General features: G+C 41.0%; 3 protein-coding genes across 5 annotated transcripts in view; 2 read left to right on the top strand and 1 right to left on the bottom strand.

Annotated features, from left to right (window-relative positions):
* Positions 1–10,364, top strand: part of LOC137667005 (origin recognition complex subunit 2-like) — a 75,936-nt gene extending 65,572 nt beyond the window's left edge. For both annotated transcript variants that reach the window (XM_068407364.1, XM_068407362.1), the window contains 10 exons: positions 377–561; positions 1,194–1,292; positions 2,899–3,008; positions 4,541–4,673; positions 5,086–5,182; positions 6,855–7,001; positions 7,268–7,439; positions 7,737–7,798; positions 8,569–8,687; positions 9,346–10,364. In XM_068407364.1, coding sequence (XP_068263465.1) covers positions 377–561; positions 1,194–1,292; positions 2,899–3,008; positions 4,541–4,673; positions 5,086–5,182; positions 6,855–7,001; positions 7,268–7,439; positions 7,737–7,798; positions 8,569–8,687; positions 9,346–9,432 — 1,211 coding nt within the window. In that variant the 3' untranslated portion in view covers positions 9,433–10,364. The remainder of the gene's footprint in view (positions 1–376; positions 562–1,193; positions 1,293–2,898; positions 3,009–4,540; positions 4,674–5,085; positions 5,183–6,854; positions 7,002–7,267; positions 7,440–7,736; positions 7,799–8,568; positions 8,688–9,345) is intronic.
* Positions 10,365–11,947: 1,583 nt separating this feature from the next.
* On the bottom strand, positions 11,948–17,643 carry NIF3L1 (NGG1 interacting factor 3 like 1). Its single transcript, XM_068407652.1, has 7 exons — positions 17,590–17,643; positions 16,829–17,272; positions 15,918–16,083; positions 15,343–15,469; positions 14,825–14,963; positions 13,384–13,467; positions 11,948–12,648 (listed from the first exon to the last, which is right to left on the bottom strand). The coding sequence occupies exons 2-7, from the start codon at positions 17,262–17,264 to the stop codon at positions 12,464–12,466; spliced, it is 1,137 nt and encodes a 378-aa protein (XP_068263753.1). The 5' UTR covers positions 17,265–17,272; positions 17,590–17,643; the 3' UTR covers positions 11,948–12,463.
* A 131-nt stretch (positions 17,644–17,774) lies between these two features.
* PPIL3 (peptidylprolyl isomerase like 3) lies at positions 17,775–25,008 on the top strand. 2 transcript variants are annotated; one of them, XM_068407650.1, is made up of 7 exons: positions 17,775–17,814; positions 19,456–19,503; positions 20,544–20,618; positions 21,415–21,508; positions 22,182–22,249; positions 22,708–22,826; positions 24,598–25,008. In XM_068407650.1, exons 2-7 carry the CDS (start codon positions 19,501–19,503, stop codon positions 24,722–24,724), a joined length of 486 nt encoding a protein of 161 aa, XP_068263751.1. In that variant the 5' UTR covers positions 17,775–17,814; positions 19,456–19,500; the 3' UTR covers positions 24,725–25,008. The 2 variants fall into 2 exon arrangements, with proteins under 2 accessions (XP_068263751.1, XP_068263752.1); XM_068407651.1 differs by lacking the exon at positions 20,544–20,618 and having other exon boundaries at positions 17,778–17,814.
* Positions 25,009–25,037: the final 29 nt, after the last annotated feature.

The following is a 25,037-nucleotide window of genomic DNA, read 5'->3' as shown; positions in this document are numbered from 1 at the left end:
AACCTTTTTTGCAGAGTGTGACCCAGAAGATACTCAGCTTGCATGACTGGCATTTGGAAAACTGATGTAGAGATGCTAAGAGAAATAGGGAATTCCATTGTCCATTTTTAGTCACTTTTAATGGTAGGATTATGTTTCTTAGTTGGTATCAAGGAGCAACCTTTACTAAACAATAATTTGTGAGCTTAGAACTGGGAAAGAAATGGCTATGTGTGTTTGCAGTCCTCTTAAGCATTGATTTTATTTTTATATGAAATATATTTAGGAATCTTATGCTTGAAAAACATCTAGAGAATGTATGTGAGAGCGAGATGGTGCAAAATGTGTTCTGTGTAAGAAGTTGTTGCTAGCTTTTAACCTTAAATTTATGCTCTAGCTCCAGATCCCTATTTAGAAAGTGAGAGTGAATATTCTGCTTCCTGCTCAGAGGAGGAGGATGAGGAAGACCAGAAAGAAGTCAGCACTGTTTTATCAGGTCGAAAGACCCCAGCAAAAACTAAGGCTGCATCTACGCCTCCTCCCAGAAACACCGTAGCCAAAAAAATTAAGGAGGACAAGATGGTGAGTGTGCAGAAAATATACCCCTGAGCTAGCAAGTGCGAAGGGATGTTCAGTGACAATAAGCTATCAGTGGCCACACCTAACTATGGGGAAGAACTACTGGACTCATTTCAAATCAAACCAGCTGGGTTGGCTTTTGTTGTAGTTCTGAGCAATCCGTGTTGGACAGACATCATGTGAGCCTTTGGGCTAATCCAGTCTGTATCCTCAGCAGCTCCAGGAGGAGAAGGTCTAATATCACCATAAAGTAGGAGACCTTGTACTGAGAAGGGATGAAAAAATTGACTCCTATAACACCAAAAGAAGCACACATTACTTTCTGCCTTGGTGTTCAGCTTCATTGTCTGATTTCCTTCCAGCACCAGGGATCCCCACACCCCCTTAGAATTATTGCTATGTTGTGCTCTCTCACAATCTCTTTTCTGTCTCTGTCTTCAGGAAAGAACCATCTGACTAGGTTAGCTTTGGCAGAATGCTACTGTAAAAGCCATTTTTGCAAATATCTTCTGGCTTTCTATACATCCTTGCTCTATGTCTCATACTGGCCATCTTTGGACATGTTTGTGGGTGCAAAGGGAGAGGGGTAACTTGATAGCATGAGGAGTGTGGCTCATCTTGCTGTCCCTTTTTAGAGCAACCTGGTGGAGGAATACTTTGAAGCTCACAGTAGTTCCAAAGTGCTCACTTCGGACCGAACACTGCAGAAGTTGCAGAAAAGAAGATTGAATCAGGTACACTTCATAGTGAATCACACAACTCTCAGAGCTTTTGATTTCTTTGATGAAGATTTCCCTCATCGAAATTTCCTGACGTTGCTATTTTCACTTTATTTCTGCTGATTACATTCTCGGTAGTAATGCTGATTTAGGTAGCATTTTAAGCGTTATGTCTCTTACTGCTGCTCTGAGCAGGGACAGTGCCCAGTTGTCTGAACCTGAGACAGTAGGGAAAATGCAGGGAGAAGGCACTATTAGGTGAGGAGACAGTTGAAAGCTGCAGTTACTAGAACAGGTTAAAGTTTGCTTTTGGGGTAGGAGAAGAGGGAGAAGCAGAGTTGTAGAGACCTGCCTTAAAAGTTATCACCAAAACAGTATTTTTGTCAATGAAATTGCTTAGGGGAATTACAAGCTGTCTTGACTATTTATGTGTAGAGGAAATTGAGAGTGCCCTTTTCATCTGAGTATTACTGGGTCAAGCCACATGCAGGACTGGGACAGGTCTAAATGTTGTCACCTAGTTTGTGAAATGCACTCTGTCCCCTTCCAGTTCCTAGGAGACAGGAACGGTCTAATTGTGGTGACTGAATTATGTATTTTGTTTCCATATGCCACTTCTACAAGACAGTTTAAAGCAAGCAGTTGCACCTACAGAGACAGGTACACAAGGACAGGTGCCAAGGAAGTGGGTAAAATACTTGGATCTCTCATGTCTATGACTGCTTTTTGCACGCATCTGTGTTTTAAAAGATGGCATATATGCAGATTGCCTGATGTCTGCTGTTGTCTGGAATTGCTACCCAGAGAAACATCTGGATTCTTAGCAAGTTCTTTCATAACAGCTCTGGAAGGAAATCAAGGCTGTCAGTATTAAATCTACTGCTGGCTCCAAAGCAATTGAAGGCTTAGCGGTTCTGTCTTTCAGTGCTTTATATTTGTCTGATACATTGCAGCTGTCTTTGTGTTCTTTCCAGAGTAAACTGTCTTCTCCTGCAAGGGAGTGGAAAGCAAAGCTGTTAAAATTGAAGAGGAAAGGAGGCCAGTGTAGATTTGATGCCATTTGTCGTGCTACTGCGCTGTTTAAACATCAACATCCCAGCATATCTTTAAAGCTGAATTAATCCTTTGATTTGTGATGCTTTTGAAATAATTTTTAAGATGATGATTGTGAACATTCTGTTGTCGTGACAAACACCTGAACCATTGCTAAGCATGTTGATTGGAGCCCTTGCTCCTGTGAGCAGGGTTGTGGTGTTGGTGTCTTCCTGGTGCAGTGCTTGGTGCTGTTTAAGCTCTGAATGTGTCCATTATTTCAGTAGTGGTTTTCCCGTACTCGGCAGGAAGAAGTAAAACACAGTGCGATATTGGTTTTAGTCCTAGTCTGGTTGCCACTTCCCATAATAAGGTTACTTAATCTCTGCTTTGTTTCTCCAGTAGCAAAACTGTGCTTAGAGGGGTCTTCATGGAAAAAAAAAACCACGAATTGAGTGCACCGTCAGTGAAAACTCTTCTGCTCCCTAGCTAGAGAGCATAGTAGAGGGGTATTTGTAAGGACTCCAGATAAATGTCTTGGTTTTTCTCAGCTTTGAATGACTGTTGTCTTACCTCTTTCTCACCACAGCAAACACTGCATGACCTTTTGGAAAAAGCTCCCCTTGCCTATGCTGCTGAAATTAAAGAGCTAAACCAGCAACACGAATCCCTGTTTTCCAAGTGGATGCTGCAATTACAGTAAGTATCCTGTGAGAATCACTGAAGAAGCCTAGTAAATAGGCACTGCCAGTAAACTTACCCTCATGTCAACAACTTCCTGTGGATGTGACTTTTTTTCTTTGATCGATTGCTTAAGTTTAAAATTAGGTGACATTAATTTAGTACAATGTTTCCTGTAGACGAAATAATTTCTGACTGACTCCTTGGACTGAATGCCTGGAGTGAAATGAGGTTGCATTCTGCCTGGCTAGTTTGTCTGTGCCTCTGTAAAGCAAGCTAGAGGGCATTCACAAGCAGGGAACATGAATGATAACAGAAGCGTCCTTTGTGAACAGTTTTGCTTACAGCAGTGTAGTTGGTAGCGAGTAGTCCACCACCAATTTCTTCCGAACGTGGCTATCCCCAGTGGTGTAGCAGTTAACATTGAACGCCTATGGTACCTAATGCTTTAGGTACGAAGAAACCTTAAGAGTTGTTGGAAACATTAGCAGTATAAATTTTATCTGTGTTTGTGTGTATCTTCATGGGAAGGAGAAAAGAGTAAGCATCCAGGAAAGCAAATGGGGAACTATAGAGAGCTGTGAGATTCTGAAGCGCCTTAGAGAAGGCAGGCCACCAGCTCTGAAGTTGAGTGCTGAGGCAGGAGCAGATGTTGGTGAGGAAAAAGCCCCTTGGAAGCTTTGCAAGGGAGTGGAGTATAAAGAAATTTGTGGTCCATGGGGAGTGACAGAGCATATGAAAAAGGCATTAGCTTTGAAAGTTGGAGAGTTGCAAGACTCTGTGACTCAGTGATCTTGGCAAATGGTTAGAGATGTATGTGGCAGGGTAGAAGGAACAAATCTGTAGATGGTACTGAAGTCAATGACAGTTGTTGAACACCTTACCTTTGTGCAATGCTATTTGAGTGACCTGATACTCTTCTTTCTGGTTAAGATGATGCTTTTCCTCCTTCTCAAAAATAAACAAAGCTTTGTGATTCCCTACCATTCTGTTTATGCTTTCCTGCCTCTTTCTCTGTGGAACAATTAGGATGAGAAAGAGATAAGAGAATAGTTTAATTTTGCTTTGAAATTGTGCCTAAGGATCAGAGTAGAAAACCACTATGAAGGCTTGCTCTTTTTTACAGCAATGTAATTACATTTTTTACAGCAATGTAATTGCTGTAACCCATGGTAAATATTTAATATAATCACTACTGAGGGGGTGAATGTGAATGGTGGTTACTTTTTGTTATCTGAAGTTGCAGATCTGAAGTTGCAGATCTGGTCTCATATTCTTGGACAATACCATTTTCTTCCATAGATGTTTTGCTAAGTTTGTGGGCCTCCAGGCTGCTAAAACACTTCTTTTACTAGGATGCACATGCCACATTTCAGGTTCCTTGTAGCTAACCTTATTTGTCGGCTGTGAGCTGAAGATAAGCTTGGAGTTGATGAAACGTGAAATTTTTAGAGGCAAGATTGCAATGGATCATTTTGTTTAATGAATGTATGAACCTAAAAAGGGACTTGTACTTTTTTGATTCAGTGTATTTGCTCACTTTTCTGCAGTTTGGGTTTCAATATCGTGCTTTATGGACTGGGCTCAAAGCGTGATTTGTTAGAGAAGTTTCGTACCTCTGTGCTCCAGGATTCTGTTCACCTTGTGGTTAATGGATACTTCCCCAGCATCACTGTGAGATCTGTAAGTGTGGGAAAAGCTTATGGGTTTATCTAATCAACCTGTGTTACAGATACCTCTAAAGTCTTTCAGTGTAACATGTTAAGGAAACCTGCTGCATCCTATAGCAGCAGACTCTTGAATGAGAGCAGTTCCTATCTCTTTTTTTAAGAGTTTAAAGAAATTAGCCCATGAGCTTTCTAAGGAATTGCAGTAATTCCTGTCATTAATAGATACTCATTAGTCTAAAGCCTTATTTTATGTCACTGTTTTGAAAAGTGGTAGAAATTTTTTGTTTATGTTGACTGTTTTGGGGATTTGATGGTAAAAATCAGATTACCTCCCTCATGACAGTCAAGGGCTCACTTTCAGATTTTCTGCACTAGGTTCTTCAGTGCCAGAGCCCTTCAGAAGGGACTGCTATTTTCTTTTTCAGATTCTCAACTCCATCACAGAGGAAGTACTGGAACATATAGGGACCTTCCGCAGTCCCCTTGACCAACTTGAATTCATCATTAAAAGGTTTAAAGAAGGTAAAATTACTAACTTTATACATAAAAATGTTAGAGTCCACTTTACTGTTAGGAGCCTGGACATTTTCTTTCCTTATAATTTTCGTATGTGTAGTTACAGTTTCTTAGTTTATTGTAGCTAGTATACTTCTTGCTTGTAATTTATGCCACATATATGAAAACATACATGCACCAGGAATACATGTGTACATGATCCCAAGCTGTTACCTCAGTCAGTGTTCCACACACTAAGTTCTCTAGAAAGGGAAGGAGGAAGGCACGAGTGTTCTAACAAGACAGAGGCTTCTCAACCCCTTGGCAAACTGAAATGCTCATCTCTCTTGCATTTAGCACAGTGCCTTTGTGCTTTATTTACACAGTGTTTCAGTAGCCACGTGTTTCCTGGTGGAAGACAGGATAAGTAAACTCCAGCTACATGAGGGAAGATAGTTCTTAGTGGCTGCTTGAGGTCCTGATGTAAACATCATTGAAATCAACAGAACGAAGAACTCACAAACAATTTGGAATGAGTTGCTGATAGGTATCAAGTCCTTTGAGCTCCTCTGGAAAATCATGGCCTGAGGGTCTTTACAGAAATTTCAGTATAGGCTGGATTAAGGCTTAAATGTACATGGTTTAGTGGAATGGTCATTTAAATTTAATATGCAAATACTAACATTAAGATGAAATAAAGGACTGCACTGTCAAACAAGCAGGTTAGAACTGGGTTCAAAAGCAAAATAAAACAGATATTGCCACACAGAATGCTTTTTAATGTCCATTTTACTGCTTGTGTATACATATACAAATTGCCGTAGAATCTTAATTGTGCATGGCGTTGGTGTTTTAAGTGTTTACATTCTGTTTCCATCATTACCTTATGAGTATTTCTTATGGGACTAGGTGAAAAAGACTGATTAATGGTGGTAACCACCTGAATCTACATAAATTAGTCTTGTGTAGTACCCTATAGCTGATCTGAGTGGAAGTCAGGAGAACCTTTGGTTTCCATGGGCAGCCAAGTATGTATTCATTTGCACAAAAACTGGCTGCTCTTCCAGAATTGTTTCTGGACTCAGGAAATAGCTGTTCCCAGGGTTAAGTACAGCAGCAACAAGCTACCTGGAAATTTTAACATCTACCATTTGCATTATCCAAGCTAAGTCTTTGTAACTTCCTTTGAGGACTCAGTGGGAAAGATTTCCAATGAAGTTAGTATGCTTTGGATCCAACCCTGAATAGAAAACGCATTTTCATTGTGTGAGGAGGAGCTTAAGATGCTAATCATGTAACTCAAAAGCAGGTGAACAAACTGTGCTTAGACTTCCATCCTAAAATACATTTGAATTACCTTGAATCACAGGACTAAAAGTCATAGCTAAAAGGGCAATTCCTGGTAAAGCCATGAGCAAGTGGAAAGTGGATTATAAGAGGAAAGCTTAAACTGCAAAAAGAACTGTAGCTGTGGTGAGAACTGTAATACCGTGAATTGAGAAAAAGCCTTTTAGGTGCTCAGAAACACCAGGTGTGGGATAGAGATCAAAGTAAGCTGTAAAAGGAAAATGATTTAATATTGGAGTGATTAATATGGAGCCTGATGGAATAGACATGTCCTAGGCTGCACTGGGAATGGGAAACCACTTTATGTGCAGTTTCTTTGATTGGTTCTTTGCTGTTTTTTCTGATCTTGCAGATGCATCTTTAGAGCTCTATGTCCTCATTCATAACCTGGACAGCCAGATGTTGAGAGGAGAAAGAAGTCAGCAGATCCTTGCACAGTTATCCTCTCTGCCTACCATTTACCTCATTGCCTCTATCGATCACATCAATGCTCCTCTCAGTGAGTCCCTTTGGGCCTGATGTAGCAAAGAGAGAAGAATCTACGTTCTACTTTGGGGCTGCTGAGCATGTTTCATAAACTCATGTATTACTATTGATGTGCAAAATAGATCTGGTGATGTATGTACGGTGGTAGCAGCTAGAAGCCCTGATTGGGACTGTGGATGTGTTGAACTAAAACTGTATAAGAATACTGAGAACTTATTTAACACCTTAGGAAAGCTAAATCTCCCAATTCTGTCTGCTCTTTCTTTTCTTTCTGTCTAGTGTGGGATCAGGCAAAGCTAAGCCTCTACAACTGGCTTTGGTATGAAACAACCACATTTAGTCCTTATGTGGAAGAAACGTCTTATGAGAACTCGCTTTTAGTACAACAATCTGGATCTCTGGCTTTGAGCTCCCTAACGCACGTCCTGCGCAGTCTGACTCCCAATGCCAGGTAAGACACATTTCATAGCAGCACTTGCTGAGGATCCGGTCCTTTCTAGGCTGCTCTGGTCTACACCAAGCAGGAGGCAATCCCTGTTTTCTGACAACAGTGTTCAAGATGCAGATGGTAGGACCTGGCTTCCAATTGATTGGTTACTTTAAAAGAACAGCCTTGTCCAGTGATGAGATGAGATTCATGCACAAAGTCCTGGTCATGAGCGAAAAATCAGGGCTTTTTGTTTTTTGCATTTGGGTGTTTTGTTTTTTTTTTTCCTTTTTGATTTTCCCCTCTCCTCCTTTCACTTAGGGGGATATTCAGACTGCTTGCGCAGTACCAGCTAGAGAACAAGGACAACCCATCTTATCCAGGTATGTACCCACCTTTTCTCATGTTTGGGGTGTTGCCATTGCCAGCTCACAGCACAACGGCCCTGGCTTTTGGTATGCAGGTTGTATCACCAGCAACAGAAGTGCTGTAACTGTTGGCTCAGTGAGACTCGGTGGCATAGAGTGTCTTTCTAGTGGTACTGTGTCTGACTCTGACAGAAAATCAATCGACTGGCTGGTTCTGAAGGACCTCTTCTTACTGTTGTCTGCTTTGATGTTTAGACATGACTGAGACCATTCATGGGGGACTGTGGAGTTAAAAAATTAAAATAAAGAAGAATATGAATTTGCATAACTAGCACTTAAAAGGACCAGGGAAAGACAGGAGATTCTGTCCCCATGCTGCTCCTATCTAAGTGACTTCAGATGTGTCCCTGCTTTCTAGGATACATGTGGAATATTCTGTCACTGTCTCTTAACAGGTGCTGCAGGGCATATGAATAACATGTTAATGGTAGGAAGTAAGATAGAGGAGTTGGAAATTAAGAGAGATTAACCATGTTGGGAAGTACATTTGAAGTGCTATTAATATTCCATTAGGCAAACAGTGTGACTGGAATGTTAATTCAGCTGTTTCCCATTAATTAATGAAATATTAGCTTGGCTGTATACATGAAAGAAGTGATGATGTTACTGTAGCCACTGTGGTCTAAGCCAAAGCAAGTAGGTAGAGATAATATGTGGTGTTAGACCTGGAAAAATCTGACAATCTTACCACTTCAATTTCAGTTCTCACCTTTTTCTGTCTTCAGGGCTGTCTTTCCAAGACTTCTACCAGCAGTGTCGGGAGGCTTTCCTTGTGAACAGTGACCTGACACTCAGGGCACAGCTGACAGAATTCAGGGATCACAAGCTCATCCGGACCAAGCGGGTGAGTTGTGAGAAGAAGATAATTCTGGGTATTCAGCCACCTTAAACAAAAAAAGATGCTTACTTCCTACCAAGGATCCCTAAGACACCCTGCAGCTTACTGTGAGGCTGTATTGTTGGAAGCACCTAGGAACAGAACTAGCAAATGGCTGAAATTCTGTAATTGCAGCCCTTTCCATGCCTCCAATTTGTCGACGCCCTTTACATGGATAGGGGGCTGTAAAAATGCAGTGTGCTTTGGTTACTCAGCAACTTACAGGTCTCTTCTTCCTGAAGACCTTGACAAGTAACGGACTCTGGAGCCCGTGAGTCTGCTTCCAATAGTTACCTATATTTGCACGAGGGAAGAATGCAGGCTAGTCCTAATAACGAGGCAGTATAGCAGTACTAGATATGGCAACACAGTGTTGAGGAGCTGTGTAGTGTCAGACCAGCATAGACCACCAGAAGATTTCTCATATACTGACTTTTCTCAGTATTTGTGCATTTCCAGTGCTGGTCTAGTGAAATAATCCTGGGTTTTAGCAATGTTGTCCTTCTGAATGCTGGCCAACTCTCACCCAGACCGCAAATAAACGTTAGCATTGCAGTGCTGTCTAGTGGCTTGCATTGCACTGTGCACTGGTGTTAACAGAATGTGTATGCATGTCTGTTCTCAGGGAGCTGATGGTGTGGAATACTTATTAATTCCTGTAGATGACATTACCTTGACCGACTTCTTAGAGAAAGAGGATGAAGATGTATAACGTCTCTCAGTTCTCAAAAGCATCTACGGCAATTGCTCTCAAGGGCTGCTGGAGAGGGGCCGATACTCAGATCTCTCTCCCTCCAACCCCAAGGCTGCTGGACGACTTACTGAAACGTAATAATTGTAATGAATGATGCTCATTGTTCAACTACTTCAGGTAGTTCAGAATGGTAACTTCTGTAAGCAAGGCATCTCTTGCTCTGTAGTTAGATTTGTCTGCTTTGTCTCTTAGCTCAGACGATGCCTTCTTCGTATCTATGCAGCCAGAAAAACAAACTTGGTAAGATTGTGCCTTCTGCTCTCTACCTCACCAGACACGAGGGTTTGATTGGAGCAGTTTACTTGGGAAGCGCAAATCACTAGATGGTCAGAGCTTTAGTTTGTACTAGTGGTGCAACTTATCTCAACTGAGTGCTTTCCAGTACTCCTTTACCAGTTAGACAAGACTAGCTTCCAGTGTATGAAGAAGCCAAGATTTATAATGCTAAGAGACCTGCATTGACTACATGAGGAAAGGAGAATACTAGTGGGTTTGGGACACTTATTAAATTATTTGGGTAACTTATTAAATTCTGGCAATAGAACTGAAGGACTTGCCCCAAACCCAAATCCTTTTATAAGAAGATTTAGATAATCAAAATTGCGATGGGCTCAAGTCATTGCCTGTTGGTGAGGGTGAGAGGATCCAGCTTCTTTCATCTACTTTCCAAGTTGCAATCCAGGAGTATGAAGAGGCTGTGAAGGTTTTCTGTTTATTTTTTAAAAGCCTGATTGTATATATGTATTTTTTACATGAGGAGTGTCCACTGATGCTGGAGGAGGCCTTAAATGCCACTTATAAGCTCTCCCTTTTTTTTAAGCGTTTAGAGGTTGGGAGACTGCTGAAGTTCCACAGCTTTTCTTCACTTTTTTTCTCAGGTATGTGGGAGTAAGCCCTGCAGTTCCATCAACTGTAGTCTGCCAGCCAGACTTCAGGGACTCTGTATAAATCATATTTGGTAGCTGTGTTACAGCTCAATGTTGTAATAGTTCAAATCAACCAAATAAAGTACTTTATTAATTTTCATTAGCTTGTCTTGTCTTCCACAGTTTTTTTATGTTATAGGAAGATAGAGGTCCTTCTGGCAGTTGTGTGAAAGCCTGATTTTCATTATGTCAAATATCTGTGCAAATCCTCATGTAGTGTGCAGAAGATTTCAAACTAATGAGTAAAAATATTTTATATTGTTTCTTATAAGGTATCAAAATTTAAAATAGTTTGTCTACCTTTTAATACCAGTATATAGCTTTTGAAGAGAACCAAAACATCACATGGAATAATGTTGTTACTTGGTCTGCTCCTCACTGACAGAAGCAACAGACAGAGGTTTACAGTCTGACTTTTGTTTGTATTGAAAACACGGGGTATCTGCTTACCCCACTGACAATTTGATTCTTCAAATACAGGACTGAATTAGCTTTGCTGGAGACTCTGATGGGGAAAGCTGGTATGTGCCAGCAGTACTCTTCAGCTTCCTCCCCCAGAACATTTTTCAACTAACATTTTGTTTTGTGGCACTTGCACCTGCATTTTACAGGTTGCAATGCCAAAACTTTGCAAAATGCATCAGATCCTGCCTATCACTACTTAGGTTACCATCAGAATCACTACAGCTGGGATCAAGGCGTTGTGTCTTACCCAAGTTCTGTAAGTTAGGTGTAGAGTTCAAGAACAAGAACTCTGCCACTTGAAGAGATGTGTTCTTGGAAAAACTTAGTATTGTAGCTAAGCAGCAACCACATCCTGTTTTGCAGTCCTTTGACTCTCTCCACAGTTCCTATGAAACTCAAGATTTAATTTATATTCTGAGTATATATGGAAGACACTACCTAATGTGTTTAGAGATAGTGACACCATGGCACATTTTCAGTGCAATTATATCTGGTTTTCTAGATGTGAAATTTATTTCAATGAAGTGCTATAATCATCCTGAGTTCAGAGTTACCTGCTAACAGTTTTGGTAGACTACCAGATGCCCATACAGGCCAAGAGGAGGGCTGCAGGAGATACCACACATCTGCTAAGAGAAGGTTAAGTTTGAATCAGTTTTTGGCTGCTGCTGATTCTGTGGTGCAAGCATGCAAGCTAAAGAAAATTACTGTGAATTAATTCCTGGGAGTTTTATGTTAAAAGTATTTTATCCTGATTTCATGCTGTTTCTGGACAATTATGCATTAATTTTCTGTCTCTTTAATTTGGTGCATGTACTAAGGTAGTAGCATTTTAATGTCTTCTATAGCAATACAGAACTGTTGGATTTGGAGGGATCACTTCTACTGTCCTTTCCTTTAACTGGGAAAGAAGAAATTTCTTCCTGCTTCCTGTTCCTCAGCTAACTGAGAGGTCTTCATGGTATTGATAAGAATGATGGCCTTTATACAGCCTCAGGAGCTTCAGGTAATACTGGAGTCATCTCTTTCCATTTACATTTAAGTGGAACAAGACATATGCAATTACGCGGTAAAGACATTGCTTGATGAGCCAGTTTTATTAACTTAAACTTAAAAGGATGGTGCCAAGATCTTTACAAATTTGCAATGGAAATATTTTCATTTTGTTTATATGTTCTTCTGGTGTGGACATAACATTAGCTAAAATACCAGAGACTTGTACTGACACGATTCAACATAACAGCAGTAGGGTAGAACTGCTGTGTAAGCTTAAAACTGGAGATAAGTCAGGGTTTTGTATTTTACCCAAACCAATCCTTGAGTATCATGGTTATCAAATACATCTAATTAAGAGTATGCAGTAACAGTAAATTTATTCAAGTGCAGCCCAGTAACTGAGTAAATCAGCTTCTGTAGACCAAAACAAGCATTTATTTATCTGACAGATGACAAAATATATCCCAAACTTTGAGGGAACATAAAATACAATCATTCTGTACTGAACCAATTCAGAGCATCTTCATTAAGCTTGCAGTTGGACAGGTCTGTGCAAGATACCACGAAACTCTTGACTGAATTCTCTCACTCCTATTTTTTTCCTATGCCACCTGGAGGGGATCTCTATCTTTCTCAGACACAATTATGTTGATTTTGTTCTGTAGGTGGACAGCTAGCATGTCACGCAGCTCTGACAAGAAGCCTCGCTCAGTGTTACTGTGCTCACACAGAATAACACTTATCCCATTGGCAACTGCATCCAGAACGTCATGGTGGGACATCTCTCCTGCCATTTTGAGAAAGAAATGCCATGTAGATCACTAACAGTACAGTTTAGGTAACCAGTTCTTTGCAATGTATGCAGAATCTTAACTAGAAGCTGGGAAGATGTAACGGGATATAGCCCATAAGGAGGAATGCAACACCATCTACTCTGAACACAGAACACTCTGCAGCATGTATATAAGGGGGAGATGGCACATGCCTTGCTAAAGAACTTGCTTGCATTAAGTACTACAGAATGCAAGGCAGCCTTCACATTGTTGAGGAAGCTGTAGGGAGTAGCTGTCCCACGGTCAGAAGAGAGGATAATGGACTAAGTGTCCCTTTGGTCAGATACACTATGGGGTTCCTTTGGAATATTCTGTAGACTACATTATGTTCCATTTTCCATTAGGGAATTCTGTAGGGAACTGAGGAAATACCTTGTATCTTGCCAAAGGAGAAACACACTGAAGGTTGCAATAGACTGCCCTCAACACTGATTTTGTGTTGAAATAATGCATGTATAGCAATGTTTTAATTCAAAGAACCTTCACTGTGCCATGCAGCCATCTGATCCACGTTCTCTCTAATGTTATTCTTCTGTCATTCCAATAACTAACTGATTGTTTCTCAGTTATAACAGGTAATTCTTTCTGGCCAAATCTTTCAACAGCCAGTCAACTCTTTTCTTTTCCTTTCTTTTTTTTCCTAGTGACTATTTTTATAAAGATAATGAAACAGCAACATAATCTTTTACCTGTGAGGTAGAGGTCAGCTTCCATTCCCTTCAGGACACTGCTCCCAGAACCAGCACACAGAGCAGCTTTCTTCACTGGCGAGTCTGCAGGATACAAGGTGCACAGTTAAACTCCTTTCCCTCTGTTCAGCCCTCATGTCAGTATTACTGTTAATTGTTTCACAATAAATATTTACCTTGATTTTAGGGTCAATGTAAATTTGTGGGAGGAAGAGACACATCTGTCAGTTTCAAAGACTCATAGGCCTATAACTTCTCTGATAATACAGCAAAATCCTCTGTACCAAATAGATGTGTAGATTTTTGTCTTCAAGGGGTGGGAAGTTTGCAGAAGGCTGGCTGCTGGCTAGTTCTCTCCTAGTGAGGTGTTATTTAGTTAGGTTTCTGAACCCTTTAATAGGCTGCTACTCTTTCCAGGACTCTCTTGTTTTCCAGTTAATGATGCCACTAAGGCAGCATTTTGCCTCTGAGATACACTGGTTCCTAACTTTCAGCTCTCAGGCAGCCAATCTCAATGCAAGCTGAGAGATGGTCCATGCCATTAAAAATTTGCCTGTTTGCTATGATAGCTGATTCCAAGCTATTACATATGTGGTAGTGAGAGGAAATTTAATTCTCCATATATATGACATTCACTAGGGAGAGGGGACACACAACACGGAGTTTTCAAATTCTATTAAGGTTTTACAGTATGTTGCCATGTAATTACTGTTGATTTAAGTGGCATCACACCACTACAATCCCACACCATGATGAGAGGCTTCAAAATAGTTTGGGGTTTTTTTTACTACTATTGGTAGTATAAGAGGATTCTAATAAGACTTCTGTCTCATAAGTTACAAGGAGTTCTCAACAAATTTACTCTCACAAACTCTAATAGCTGTGCTCCTTAGAGATTAGGATAGGTAACTGGGATAAGAGGATGCTTGCTCCACATTTTACTAGTGGCCCACTGTTTGAGCTAGGATAGTTCACCTCCTTTGCCACTATTTCTCTTTCATGAAAACATGTATGGTTACATGTTCATAAGGCTAGCATAAAGCGTCTTACTATTTTAAGGTGCTTTGAAATTTAACATTCAGTCACAGAAGAGTGTGTACAATGAAACGGTACACATTTGTGTGTGATATCCGGGGGGGCAAAAAAATCTTTAGTCATTATACAAGTTATGAAAAAGGATGTCTCGTATTCAACTTGTGCTGTCCCTTCTGCACAGTGACAACCAGCATAACATAGAACTTGCAATTAAAAACACAGAAGTGGTTCTTTTTCCATGATTGTATCATGTAAGTTCTAAAATGCTGTATCATCTTGTCTTTAACAGTGCTTCATACTACTTAGAAGTAAACCTATTCAAGACAGCAGTATTTCACACACTCATGCTCCTTGTCTTCCTGGAATACTGGTTCTAATGGACAGTCTTACTGGCAGGCCCATTTACCTAGTGTCTTGCCCATTCCCACGGCTAAGCGGATGTGAGGTAATTTTAGGTGGCTTTTGATACGCTCAGTTATGTCTGACAAGGAGACTGGCTCGCTCAGTGTGCACAGACGTCCCATTCCAGTATGGGGAAGAAGAGGCTGAAAAGAAATTAAAATTACTGTGAGAAAGCTGACTCCAGAAGTTGGCGTTGCTTTCCATACTGTACAAAGATGAGTATATTGGGCATTCAGGAATGCCTCTGAACTTTATGAAAAAATATGTATGTGATGTTCTCGAATGTAACATACTAACTATACTAGCTACTGGAACGGATTTAAGAATTAGGACAGGCCACACAGCTATTTTCATTGTTTTGGAAAACGTGTGTGGCTTCAAATCCCCACAGGCCAGTACTTCAGGGCACTGACGGCGTAGCATAGGAAACCTGTGATGCTACTGACTACTGGATTTCAGTGTTTAGGGCACTCAGCTCGCACAAGTAATACATTCACTGGACGTAATACATGATTTTGTTACCTTTTGTAATAAGAGAATCTCGGTCTTGTGATAAAGAAGGCTGTTCTGGGACAATAATGCCACCACACCCAACAGTGCTTTCTGAGAGCAGTTCAAACTGACTCGTGTTTGCTCCTCACCTTCAACCCTGAGAAAAGATATGCTTGGTGCTTGCTAAGAAACGAGATAAAATTTCAGCGTCATATTAATATAAAAGAAAGCTGTTTTATCCCAGTGGCTATTCTACCACAGAGAAAGGAAAAAAGAAGGCATTGTAATAGCCTAGCCTAGTCTAGTGTACTCTTTTGGAAGAAACAGATACGGGAATTTAACTGTCCTCACCAAATTTCCCGTCAATACTCTTCTTTACCCCCTCTAATCTATGTGATGCTACACTGAATTTCTGTTACTATTTAGTATAACATATAGATTGGTCAGAAAGGAATGATTATTCCTCAAGTTTATAGATCTGTTGCTGAAAAAAATATCAGCAATGCACAGAGGAACAAAGTGATTACAACAGTAGGGCACAATTTCAGCAACTTATTATTTCAAACAACAAGAAAGAATACAACATTAGAGAGTGAAGCAGATACCTGGCAGGGAGAGTAGTGAGACAGGAGATCCCTTGGATGTCTTTGATTTTGGACAGCACCACATCCAGATGCTCAGTGTTGGCTGTGCAGAATTCTACCCGGTGAGTGCCCCCAGCTGGATAGCTTGGCACCGTTGATGGATGCAGTGGGACAGAAGTACAGGCACCTGAGAGAAGAGTACAAGATTGCTGTTTTATAAAGCCAGGTAAGTATCCTAATACTGATTCAGCACATATCCTAAAAAGGTACAACCAAAAAAAATGCAAATTTTGACCTTGAATCCATTTTCTCTGACCAGAACTGAGGACTTCTTGCCCTGTTGTCTCCATTAGGCACAGTCTATTCAAAGTGCAAAAAATTTAATCGATATATATTATTTGTCATTCTTAATGCCATCCGTTTTATCCTAAGAATTGTACAAAACCAAAATAGTTTCTGGTTCGTAAATCAGTCTGGAAAAGACATAGCTGTTTTCATTTATGAGCCACAATACAGGATAAAAATCTAAAAGAATTTCAAATACCTTAAGTCCTTTGCAAACAATGAGATCTTGCACTTTATAAATTAAAGGTGGTGATTTAAAGTCAGTGGTCTAAACTTTGCAACCAAGATGGACAATAAATATGCTGCACCGGTTCTGACTACATCCAATAGTACAGTCATGCATCTGAAAATGTCCTCTAGGGTTTGTATCCGGTATTCCTTGCCAAGATAAATTCCTTAAAATATGTTTAGGGTACTTAGAAGTACTAGAAGAATATTGGGGGAAAAAAAAATTACACAAAAAGTCCTCAAATCATAATTGTAAAAGCTGGAAGGAAGGAAAATGAGGGAAGGTCCCCACATAAAATAGCATATACTGATGAATAATTTTAACCTTTTTTGTTTGTTTGTTTTTAACAGAATCTCACCAAGTCCCTTTGTTAGCCAGTTATTGACTCCATGAGGTATGGCATCATACGCCGTATGTGGAGAGTAAATCCCGATTCTGTGCTCCAGGGCTTGGACCACCAGCCGTTCCTTCCAGGTCTTCCACGTTACTCGCTTGAGTGGTGTGAATATAGGAGGGTGGTAAGAAAGAATAAGGTCTGCCTTCTTCTGCACTGCCTCTTCCATCACCTCCTCAGTGAGATCATTAGTGAGGAAAAGGGTGTTCACAGTGTGGGGAGGACTTGGTTCCACCAGCAACCCCACATTGTCCCAGCTTTCAGCCAGGGAGAGGGATGCAAAGTCATTCAGGGCAGAAACGAGCTCCCCGAGATTCATGAGGGAGCGTGAGGGCAGGCGGCCCAAAGCACGGATGCAGCAGAGAGGTCGGCGAACCAGCCGTGTGCCAGGCAGCAGCATGCAGCTGTCTGTAGAGGGGGTGAAAAAAGGCAGGAATAAGCCTAGGTAATTCCCTCCCTGGAAATAGCAGAGTTAAGAGTGTTCAGGCTGCGAATGCCGCCCCACTGACAGAGGGGAGCGCGGCCTGGCCTCGCCCCAGCAGCCGCCGCCCCGTACCGGAGCACACGCTCCCTCCTCCGGGGCTCTCACGGTGAAACACCATAACCGGCCCCGTAGAGTCGTGCAAGAAAAGTGCGGAACTTCAGCTTCATCCACCTTCACACACTAAAACCCAACCGCGGAAGCATTTGCCTCTCGGGGGGGAGCAACCGGGACCCTCACTCACCTCACGCCGGAGCTGGGCCAGGGCTGCAGGGCGGAGCTTGCGCTCGGCCCCGCCGCTTCCGCCGCGCTAGCGGGGCGCGGGGCGGCCTCTCCGCAGCACCGCCCGCGCCGGGCCGGGCTGGGGGTGAGCTGCGCGGAGGCGGGCCAGCCCCTTCGTGCCTGCGTGAGGGGAGCCGGGCAGGCGCTTCCCGGCGGCGGGCGCTGGGTTTGGGTCCAGCCTCGGCAGGTTTGTGCGAAGCGTCCATGTGGCCGGGCGGGGGTGAAGGCGCCGGCGCGGCGCGGAAAGGACGAGCTGGCGGCCGCAGGGCGGCGGGGCGGTGCCGTGCCGTGCCGCCTGACAGAGCCGCTCGCCGGTGGGGCAGCCGGGCCGCGCCCTGCAGCGACGGGGGCGGTGGGAGGGCGGAGTCCACGCGTGCTGTGCGTGGGTTTTCGGTGGAAGTACCTCCGGTGGGCGGAGGAGCGATAGCTCCGAGCTGTCGTTGGTCGGTAGGGGCCGGGCCGGAGCTGGCTGCTGGCGGGTTCCCCGGCTTCGGCGAGAGGCCTTGCCGAGCCTGGGGGCTCACCAGGGAGGGCAGTGCATAGAGCAGGAGTTAGCGTGTGAAACTGTTGATTTCTACACAGCTACGGTTTTATCATCTTCATTCCAAATACTTTGTTTGAAAATATTACTAAGATAAAAAAAGTTTGATCCTGTGCTTGGATGCAGGAACCTGTCTGTTGTAGGCACTGACAGCTATGAGAAGGTGACTCCAAGTCACACTTCTGTTTAGGTACTGGCATGTGCCCGTGATACCAGATGGTTTAGTAAAAGCAGGCCTCAGGGTAGGCCCTAACAGGCCTACTCTGTGTAACCTTTAGACAGAATCAACTTTTCTTTCAGCAGTTTTCCTTTAAGCTAAAATAGCAGTACGTTCTGAAGCCAACTACATGTTTTGCAGATAGGGTCTGCTTGTGGGACTGATAACAGAGTTATAGTCATCACTGATTCTTGCTTGTGCTTAGTCTTATAGAATCCAAAGCCTCTGTTCAATTCCTCGCTAATTACAAAGAAGGGCCAGAGACAAGCAAGACTGTGAACAACATCTTTGCAGTGTCTTAAATGACTTGATTCACAGCTCTGGCGCCAGGAGTAGAGATAAATCCTGTAAGAACCAGAACAGGATCTTCTCCTCGGAGGCACCTGCACGTGTCCACAAAAAAGGCCTCGACCACACTTGCGCAGAAGCGGGGTCACACAGCAGACAGCATCACTGTGGGGGGATTACGACCACCAGAGCCCACCAAAGACCCCTTCTCCAATTCACTACGCATGCACAAAGACGTTACATAATTATTAGCATATGCATAAGGTTTCTTGGAATAGGCGGGCTTTTCTTGGGAATTATATGAATATTCATTTTTCTATAATGTATACAATGAGTGTGCTTTTGTGCCTCAGTGGACACGTTAAGTGGAGCAATCCTCCATGTCCTTCAGCCAAATAAAGTAAAGCCTGCTTGTTAATGCTAAAACCTGGCGTTAAGGAGTTTTATTCCCGATTTCGATGACAGCTTTTATCTGTTAATTTCTGTCATTTTTAAAACCATAATCTTTGGAAAAGCTATGATTGCTTAGTATAAACTTCCATCTTAGGAAGGGGTCTTTTTTGCCCCCCACCCCCTTTCCCTAAGCTGTTTTGTTCTACTCCTTTCTCGTGCTTTATATGCTGCATAGTTGCATAATATAAGTAAAGCATTTATCCACAGTCACTTGAATGGCACCGTAAAACTGTGGTGTAAAAGCATATAACCACACAAATATTTTAGAATCAAAAACAATTGGGGATTGGTAGAAGAAACCTAACAAGTTTCTTCTGTTTTCTTTGCAGGAAATTGGTGTATCCAAGTCTACCTCAGCTTTTTCATAAGCAGTTATGGTGAGAACAATAGCACTTTTTATACATTTTATAAATTATATTTTTTTTATAACTAGACTTTCAGTTTTAAGATCCTAAATGTTAATCCTACTTTGGCTAATATTTAGTAATCTAGTTTGGTTTCTTTTACCACAGAAGCATTATTCAAGTTGCAAGCACATAGCCCTGCTTGAGTGTATGTAACCTTCTACACTTGCAGGCTTTTAAAAGTTTAGCAAATCAGGAAGTAGAGCTAAGACTATGAGTCTTAAACTGTACGTACACCTTTTACAGCATCTTCATGGGCATTGCAGGCAACTATCTTCTCTTCTTTACTTGTATGCTTCTGGAACAGTATACCAGTATCAATGTGATGCTGATTTTTTTTAGTTTTCCTGTAGACTTATCCCCAGCATGGCCCCACAGTAATTGTTTTTGCATAGTTTACCACTTTCCATGGGAGCACTGTGATATATTTGGCCTATAGAGATATATTTGTTTAGGTGGCTAGGTAACTGCCATTTAAATTTTATGAATGCTGTTTATCCATTCTTAAGAAAAGTGTGTAATTTGGTACGTTTGCTTGTTTGTGAAGGCAGATTATATACAGTGCCATTCAGAACTAGCCTTATCACTCAAAAGGCTGCAGGCAAGTAACACACATCAGTTGTTCCTCTGGTTGTAAACCAGTGAGGTTTGTGCACCGCACTGTCATCTAAAATAGATGTAACCTTGATTCTTCAACTCTGCAATTAAGTGACTGAGTAGGTTCAGTTTGCAAATGAATAATGTATCTCTGGAGTGCAATGTTTGAAACAGAGCTTCTGCATTACCATGGCAAACCTGACTTGTCCTGAAACTAAATGAAACCAAGTGTTTTCTGGTGATTTCGCTGGAAATGTGGAAGGTTTGTGGTAGTAGCCTTGCCTATGGCCAAATATTTGAAACAATGGGTATATGCAGTGGGAACTTGCTTATGTTTTTGGTGGGACTGGGAAATAAAACTAAGTCTGTTAGTATTTCATTGCTGATTTAATTATTATTTTCTGCCTCTTGCTCAGGCTGTCACGCTGCATACTGATGTAGGAGATATTAAAATTGAACTATTCTGTGAGCGTACACCAAAGACTTGCGAAGTAAGTCAAGTAACAGGAGCAGGATTGCCTAGTGCTGGAACAAAGCAGTAGAAATAGTGAAGACTGTAGAGGAGGTGAAGTGGCTTTTGCAATTCATCTTTTCACATAATGGAATACTAACATTTTAAGCTGGTATAGTGCCTATTCCACTCGTGGAACTTGTGCACTGTGTCATACTGCCTAGAGCTTTCTGCCCGTTTCTCACCAGATAATGTTTAGCTAAGGGCCACTTCTCTCCAAGTTCCAGCATCTCCCAAAATGTCCTTTGCCCTTGGGAAATATGGCACATGGCCTGGGATTCCCAAATTTCCCTGTGTTTGCTCACACTCGCATAGATTTGATTTTAATTTAAAAGAGTGAGAATCACTTCCAGTTTGTCAGAGTCCCCAGGTTTTCCTTTCTGCGATAAACTTAAGCTTAAATTGAAATAATCTACTTTTTAACTAACAAAGCTGAGACATGAAGTTATTGATTACAAAATTACACGTACAAAATAAAAATGTTGAGTGGAAGTGATACTTCTGAGCATGTTTCAGGCTTCTTGGTTTTTCCTCAAGTCAGACAACCTCGTGCTGTAAGCTTTAGTTAAAATCCTTTGTATCTGTGACAGTCTCAAATGAGCATATTAACTGTAATTGGTTTATGACTGTTCTGTGGCAATACTCTGTGGAATTCACATGGTCACAATGCAAAGCAGAGGCAAAAGGGTTAGTCTTGGTCTTGCCAATGCTGTCATTTTAGTTATAGGATACTATTTCTGAATTATTTGTTAATATGGTTTGTTTCATTTCCTTAGAATTTCCTGGCTCTTTGTGCTAGTAACTACTACAATGGATGTGTATTTCACCGGAATATAAAGGGCTTCATGGTTCAGACAGGGGATCCTTTAGGTAAATTCTTCTGTCTGGGTCTCTCTATAGAAAAATGTACATAAAAATAAAATATAAAAATATATAAATGAATAAAAATATATTATAAGTATTAATATTAAAACCAAAATGTAAATAAAGTAAAAATAAAATATAAGAATTATTGTATTGTTGATAGAGGTTTTTATGATGAGCTTCTGTGATGAGCTTACAGAAGAGCAGCCATTACCCTAGTGCTAAATAATCTTGTAGTAAAGCATCCTACAAATCTTAGTTTTTCCACCTATTTCCACTAAATATGATGGTTCTGCTGGTTACCAGCTGTTGAGCTGGCAGGTTGCTGCTGTGGTTTCTCTGGTTTCTGCCTGAAAGACTACACTGCCTTTAAAGCATTTGAGGAAAATGTCCCAGACAGTGTCAGCTGTTTGGGAGAAAATCGGATTCAGCTGAGTGTCTGTTTCTACTCATAGTGAATTTAATTTGAGGATATGTTAGTGTTTTGTTCTGCTATTTAACAGGTGTTCCATATATAGAGTTATGTCTCTGCTCAGTATCAAGACATGAGAACCCAATACCTGCCTCAAACGAGTTACAGGCTATCTAGGGTCTTTGTTGTAAAATATTGTAACAGTATATCATTTCTGGATTTTTCGATCTGAAAATCCAGTAATCTGTTGTGGTGCTTCTTTGTCAGGCACTGGGAAAGGTGGTAACAGCATCTGGGGCAAGAAGTTTGAAGATGAATTCAGTGAATACCTAAAGGTATTTGTGTGCTCTCAATATGCAGTTATGTTTTCATACAAATTTTCTTTACAGGTTGGAGAACGATCAGCGTTGTGTTGTACTGTATTAAATACCTCTTTTGTAATTGCGAAGCAAAGTATAATCCAGCAATAAAGGGATAGAAAGCTTATTATTAAAATGGGAACAGGCATTTCTGTACTTGGCAAGTTAGGTTTGAGGGTTTTCATCACTGAGAACAGAAGTAGAAAGAATTTGTAACAAAGTATTTTTCATGCACTGAAGGTAAAGAAGTGATTTTTCATTGTAAGAGCAATTTTGAGGAGCTAATCATGGACTGTGATGGAATATATCAGCAACCAAGGTTTGTTCTTAATAATGGTATTGAGGCAGAGTATTAAGTCACGGAGCACTTTGTACGGGTTAGAGTCCTGCTTTCACAGATGTGTATTCATGTTGAGGTTTTTCCCCTCTTTCAGCACAGTGTCCGTGGGGTAGTTTCAATGGCAAACAATGGTCCGAATACCAACGGATCGCAGTTCTTTATCACTTACGGCAAGCAACCGCACCTAGACATGAAGTACACTGTGTTTGGAAAGTAAGTGATCCAACTGCATGCCTCCTTATCTGAATATTTCAGGGCACATGCAATGCAAATTTAGAAGCTTGTGGTTCTAAAACTCTTTAAAATACTGGATGTGTATATGTAAATGTATGCTCTTGCACTGTCACCAGAATTACAGAATCATAGAATGGTTGGGGTCGGAAGGGACCTCTGGAGATCACCTAGTCCAACCCCCTGCTAAAGCAGGTTGGTTGCTCTGGTTGATCTGTCTTATTCCCCAGTTGGTTAGTTGCTCCAAAACATGTCTTCCTTTTTCTTAGTAGTAGGGAATTCAGTGGAAATAGGTATATTAAAAATTACCTCAAGAATGGAGGTTTTTTTCCTTTCTTTTTTTTTTCCTCCCCCACTAGTTATTCCAGCTTGCCTTTCCATTTATGCCCAAACGGATGCAGCCTGATTTTAAGCAAACTCCAGAACAACTAGATGCACAGTTGTAGGGTTTACTGAGAAGCAAGAATCTAATTTGGGACTGGATCTGGGTGGGGATGGATGTGGTACTGACATGGTCATGCTCCTGTTTAGGTGGAACTTCCTGTTGGTCAGATAAAACTCATGAAACTGACAGTTTATAAAACCAGATGAGGTTGTTTAAGATGCATCATTATTTTAAAACATTCTTATGTTAATAGACAGTACCGATAATACATCATCCTTAAAGCAAATGTTTAGAGTCTTTCAGATACTGCTTTTTCCATCTCAAAATCACAGTAATGTCTTTTGCTTGTTGTTAAAAAGTCTGTAGTGTACAAGTGAATTTGCTGAGAAAAAGTCGCCTTTATTAAATGGAGTTAAATATTCAAAGGAAACTATTGAAATGTGAAAATACTATTTTCTACCATTTGTATTGTTTATAAGCATCTAAGTATAGGTGTTCCTTTCAGAGTTTGTTTAAAAGTTTGATTGAAAGCAGGATTTTTAGACATCTTTCTTAGAAAAGAGTAGAGGCACTGACAGATGTACTTTGCCAGATTTACTGTGGCAGTTTAAGATACTCCTGCCCCAGTTGCAGAATCAGCAGAACAGTATATGCAGTCCCTGCTGGCCCACAATCCAGCATCCTAGATTCAAAGAGTTGATGAATGTGACTGAATTGAACTGTGAACAGCACAACATGTTTTCTGCCAAGTCTGTTACTGGAGAATAAACTGCCAAGATTTACCAGAGCTAGTTACTTAAACAAAAAAGTAAGAGGTTTATTAGAACAATCTCTCTTGCCACTTCTTCAGCCTGAACAGGAAATCTGAAAGCCTAAACTTATTTGTGCCATTAGATTTACACAGTTATCAGTGATTCTGTCCCATCTTGTATTTGAGTCAGCAGGTTAGAAATTATAATCTCACATTTGGAAATTGACTTTCCAGCCATAGGATTTCAGTAATTCACAGTGAAGTTTGGTACAGCCAGTATCTTGCAGCTACTTAAACCTATACTATGATTTGTCAGGCATGCCTGCCAGGAAGTGCAGCCAGAGTCTATTGTACAGCTGTGGTTGGTATAAAATATGATACTGTCAGGTCAGTGGGAATTATTTGAGCTTTTTATCAGAATCTGTCATGGATGTTTAATATTTCCTTTCAAAATATGTTATATGCCACATAGAATGTTTTGGCTGTCTTATTTGTATCATTTGCTTGCAAAGTCCTTGCCCTAGGGTGCTTAACTGTAAAGTGCTTTGAGATATCTCAATTGTGAAATTTAAATCTTTATTAGTAGGAGATTCCTAGCACTTCTGCTTTTCTTCCAGAGTTATTGATGGCTTGGAGACCCTGGATGAGCTGGAGAAGCTGCCTGTGAATGAGAAAACCTACCGACCTCTTAACGATGTTCACATTAAAGATATTACAATCCATGCCAACCCTTTTGCTTTGTAGCCACAGGGTGCCTTGACACGTTCTTTAGAGACTGGTCAGATTGCTGGATTATGGGGTTTAAAGTGTCGTTAAAAAGGGTTACTTAAACTGGATCATACCTTTGCTCATTGAATGCAGGATTTTCAGGAGTTGTGACATTGTTTGGGAGTTGTCACAGAGGAGGAGTCTTGTGCTTTACAAGCCAGTTTTTCCAGAGAATCTTCCAGGATTTTGATTTTTAAACATTGCTTTTTATACTTGTAAAATAAGAAAATACTTTTACAAATATATATTTTTTTTGCAAATCTTTGTTTTCTGCCTTATCTTTCTTAGT

This window comes from Nyctibius grandis, chromosome 9 (assembly GCF_013368605.1).
Source record: "Nyctibius grandis isolate bNycGra1 chromosome 9, bNycGra1.pri, whole genome shotgun sequence".
Taxonomy (NCBI): Eukaryota; Metazoa; Chordata; class Aves; order Nyctibiiformes; family Nyctibiidae; genus Nyctibius; species Nyctibius grandis.
This window is presented reverse-complemented; position numbering and strand designations above follow the sequence as displayed.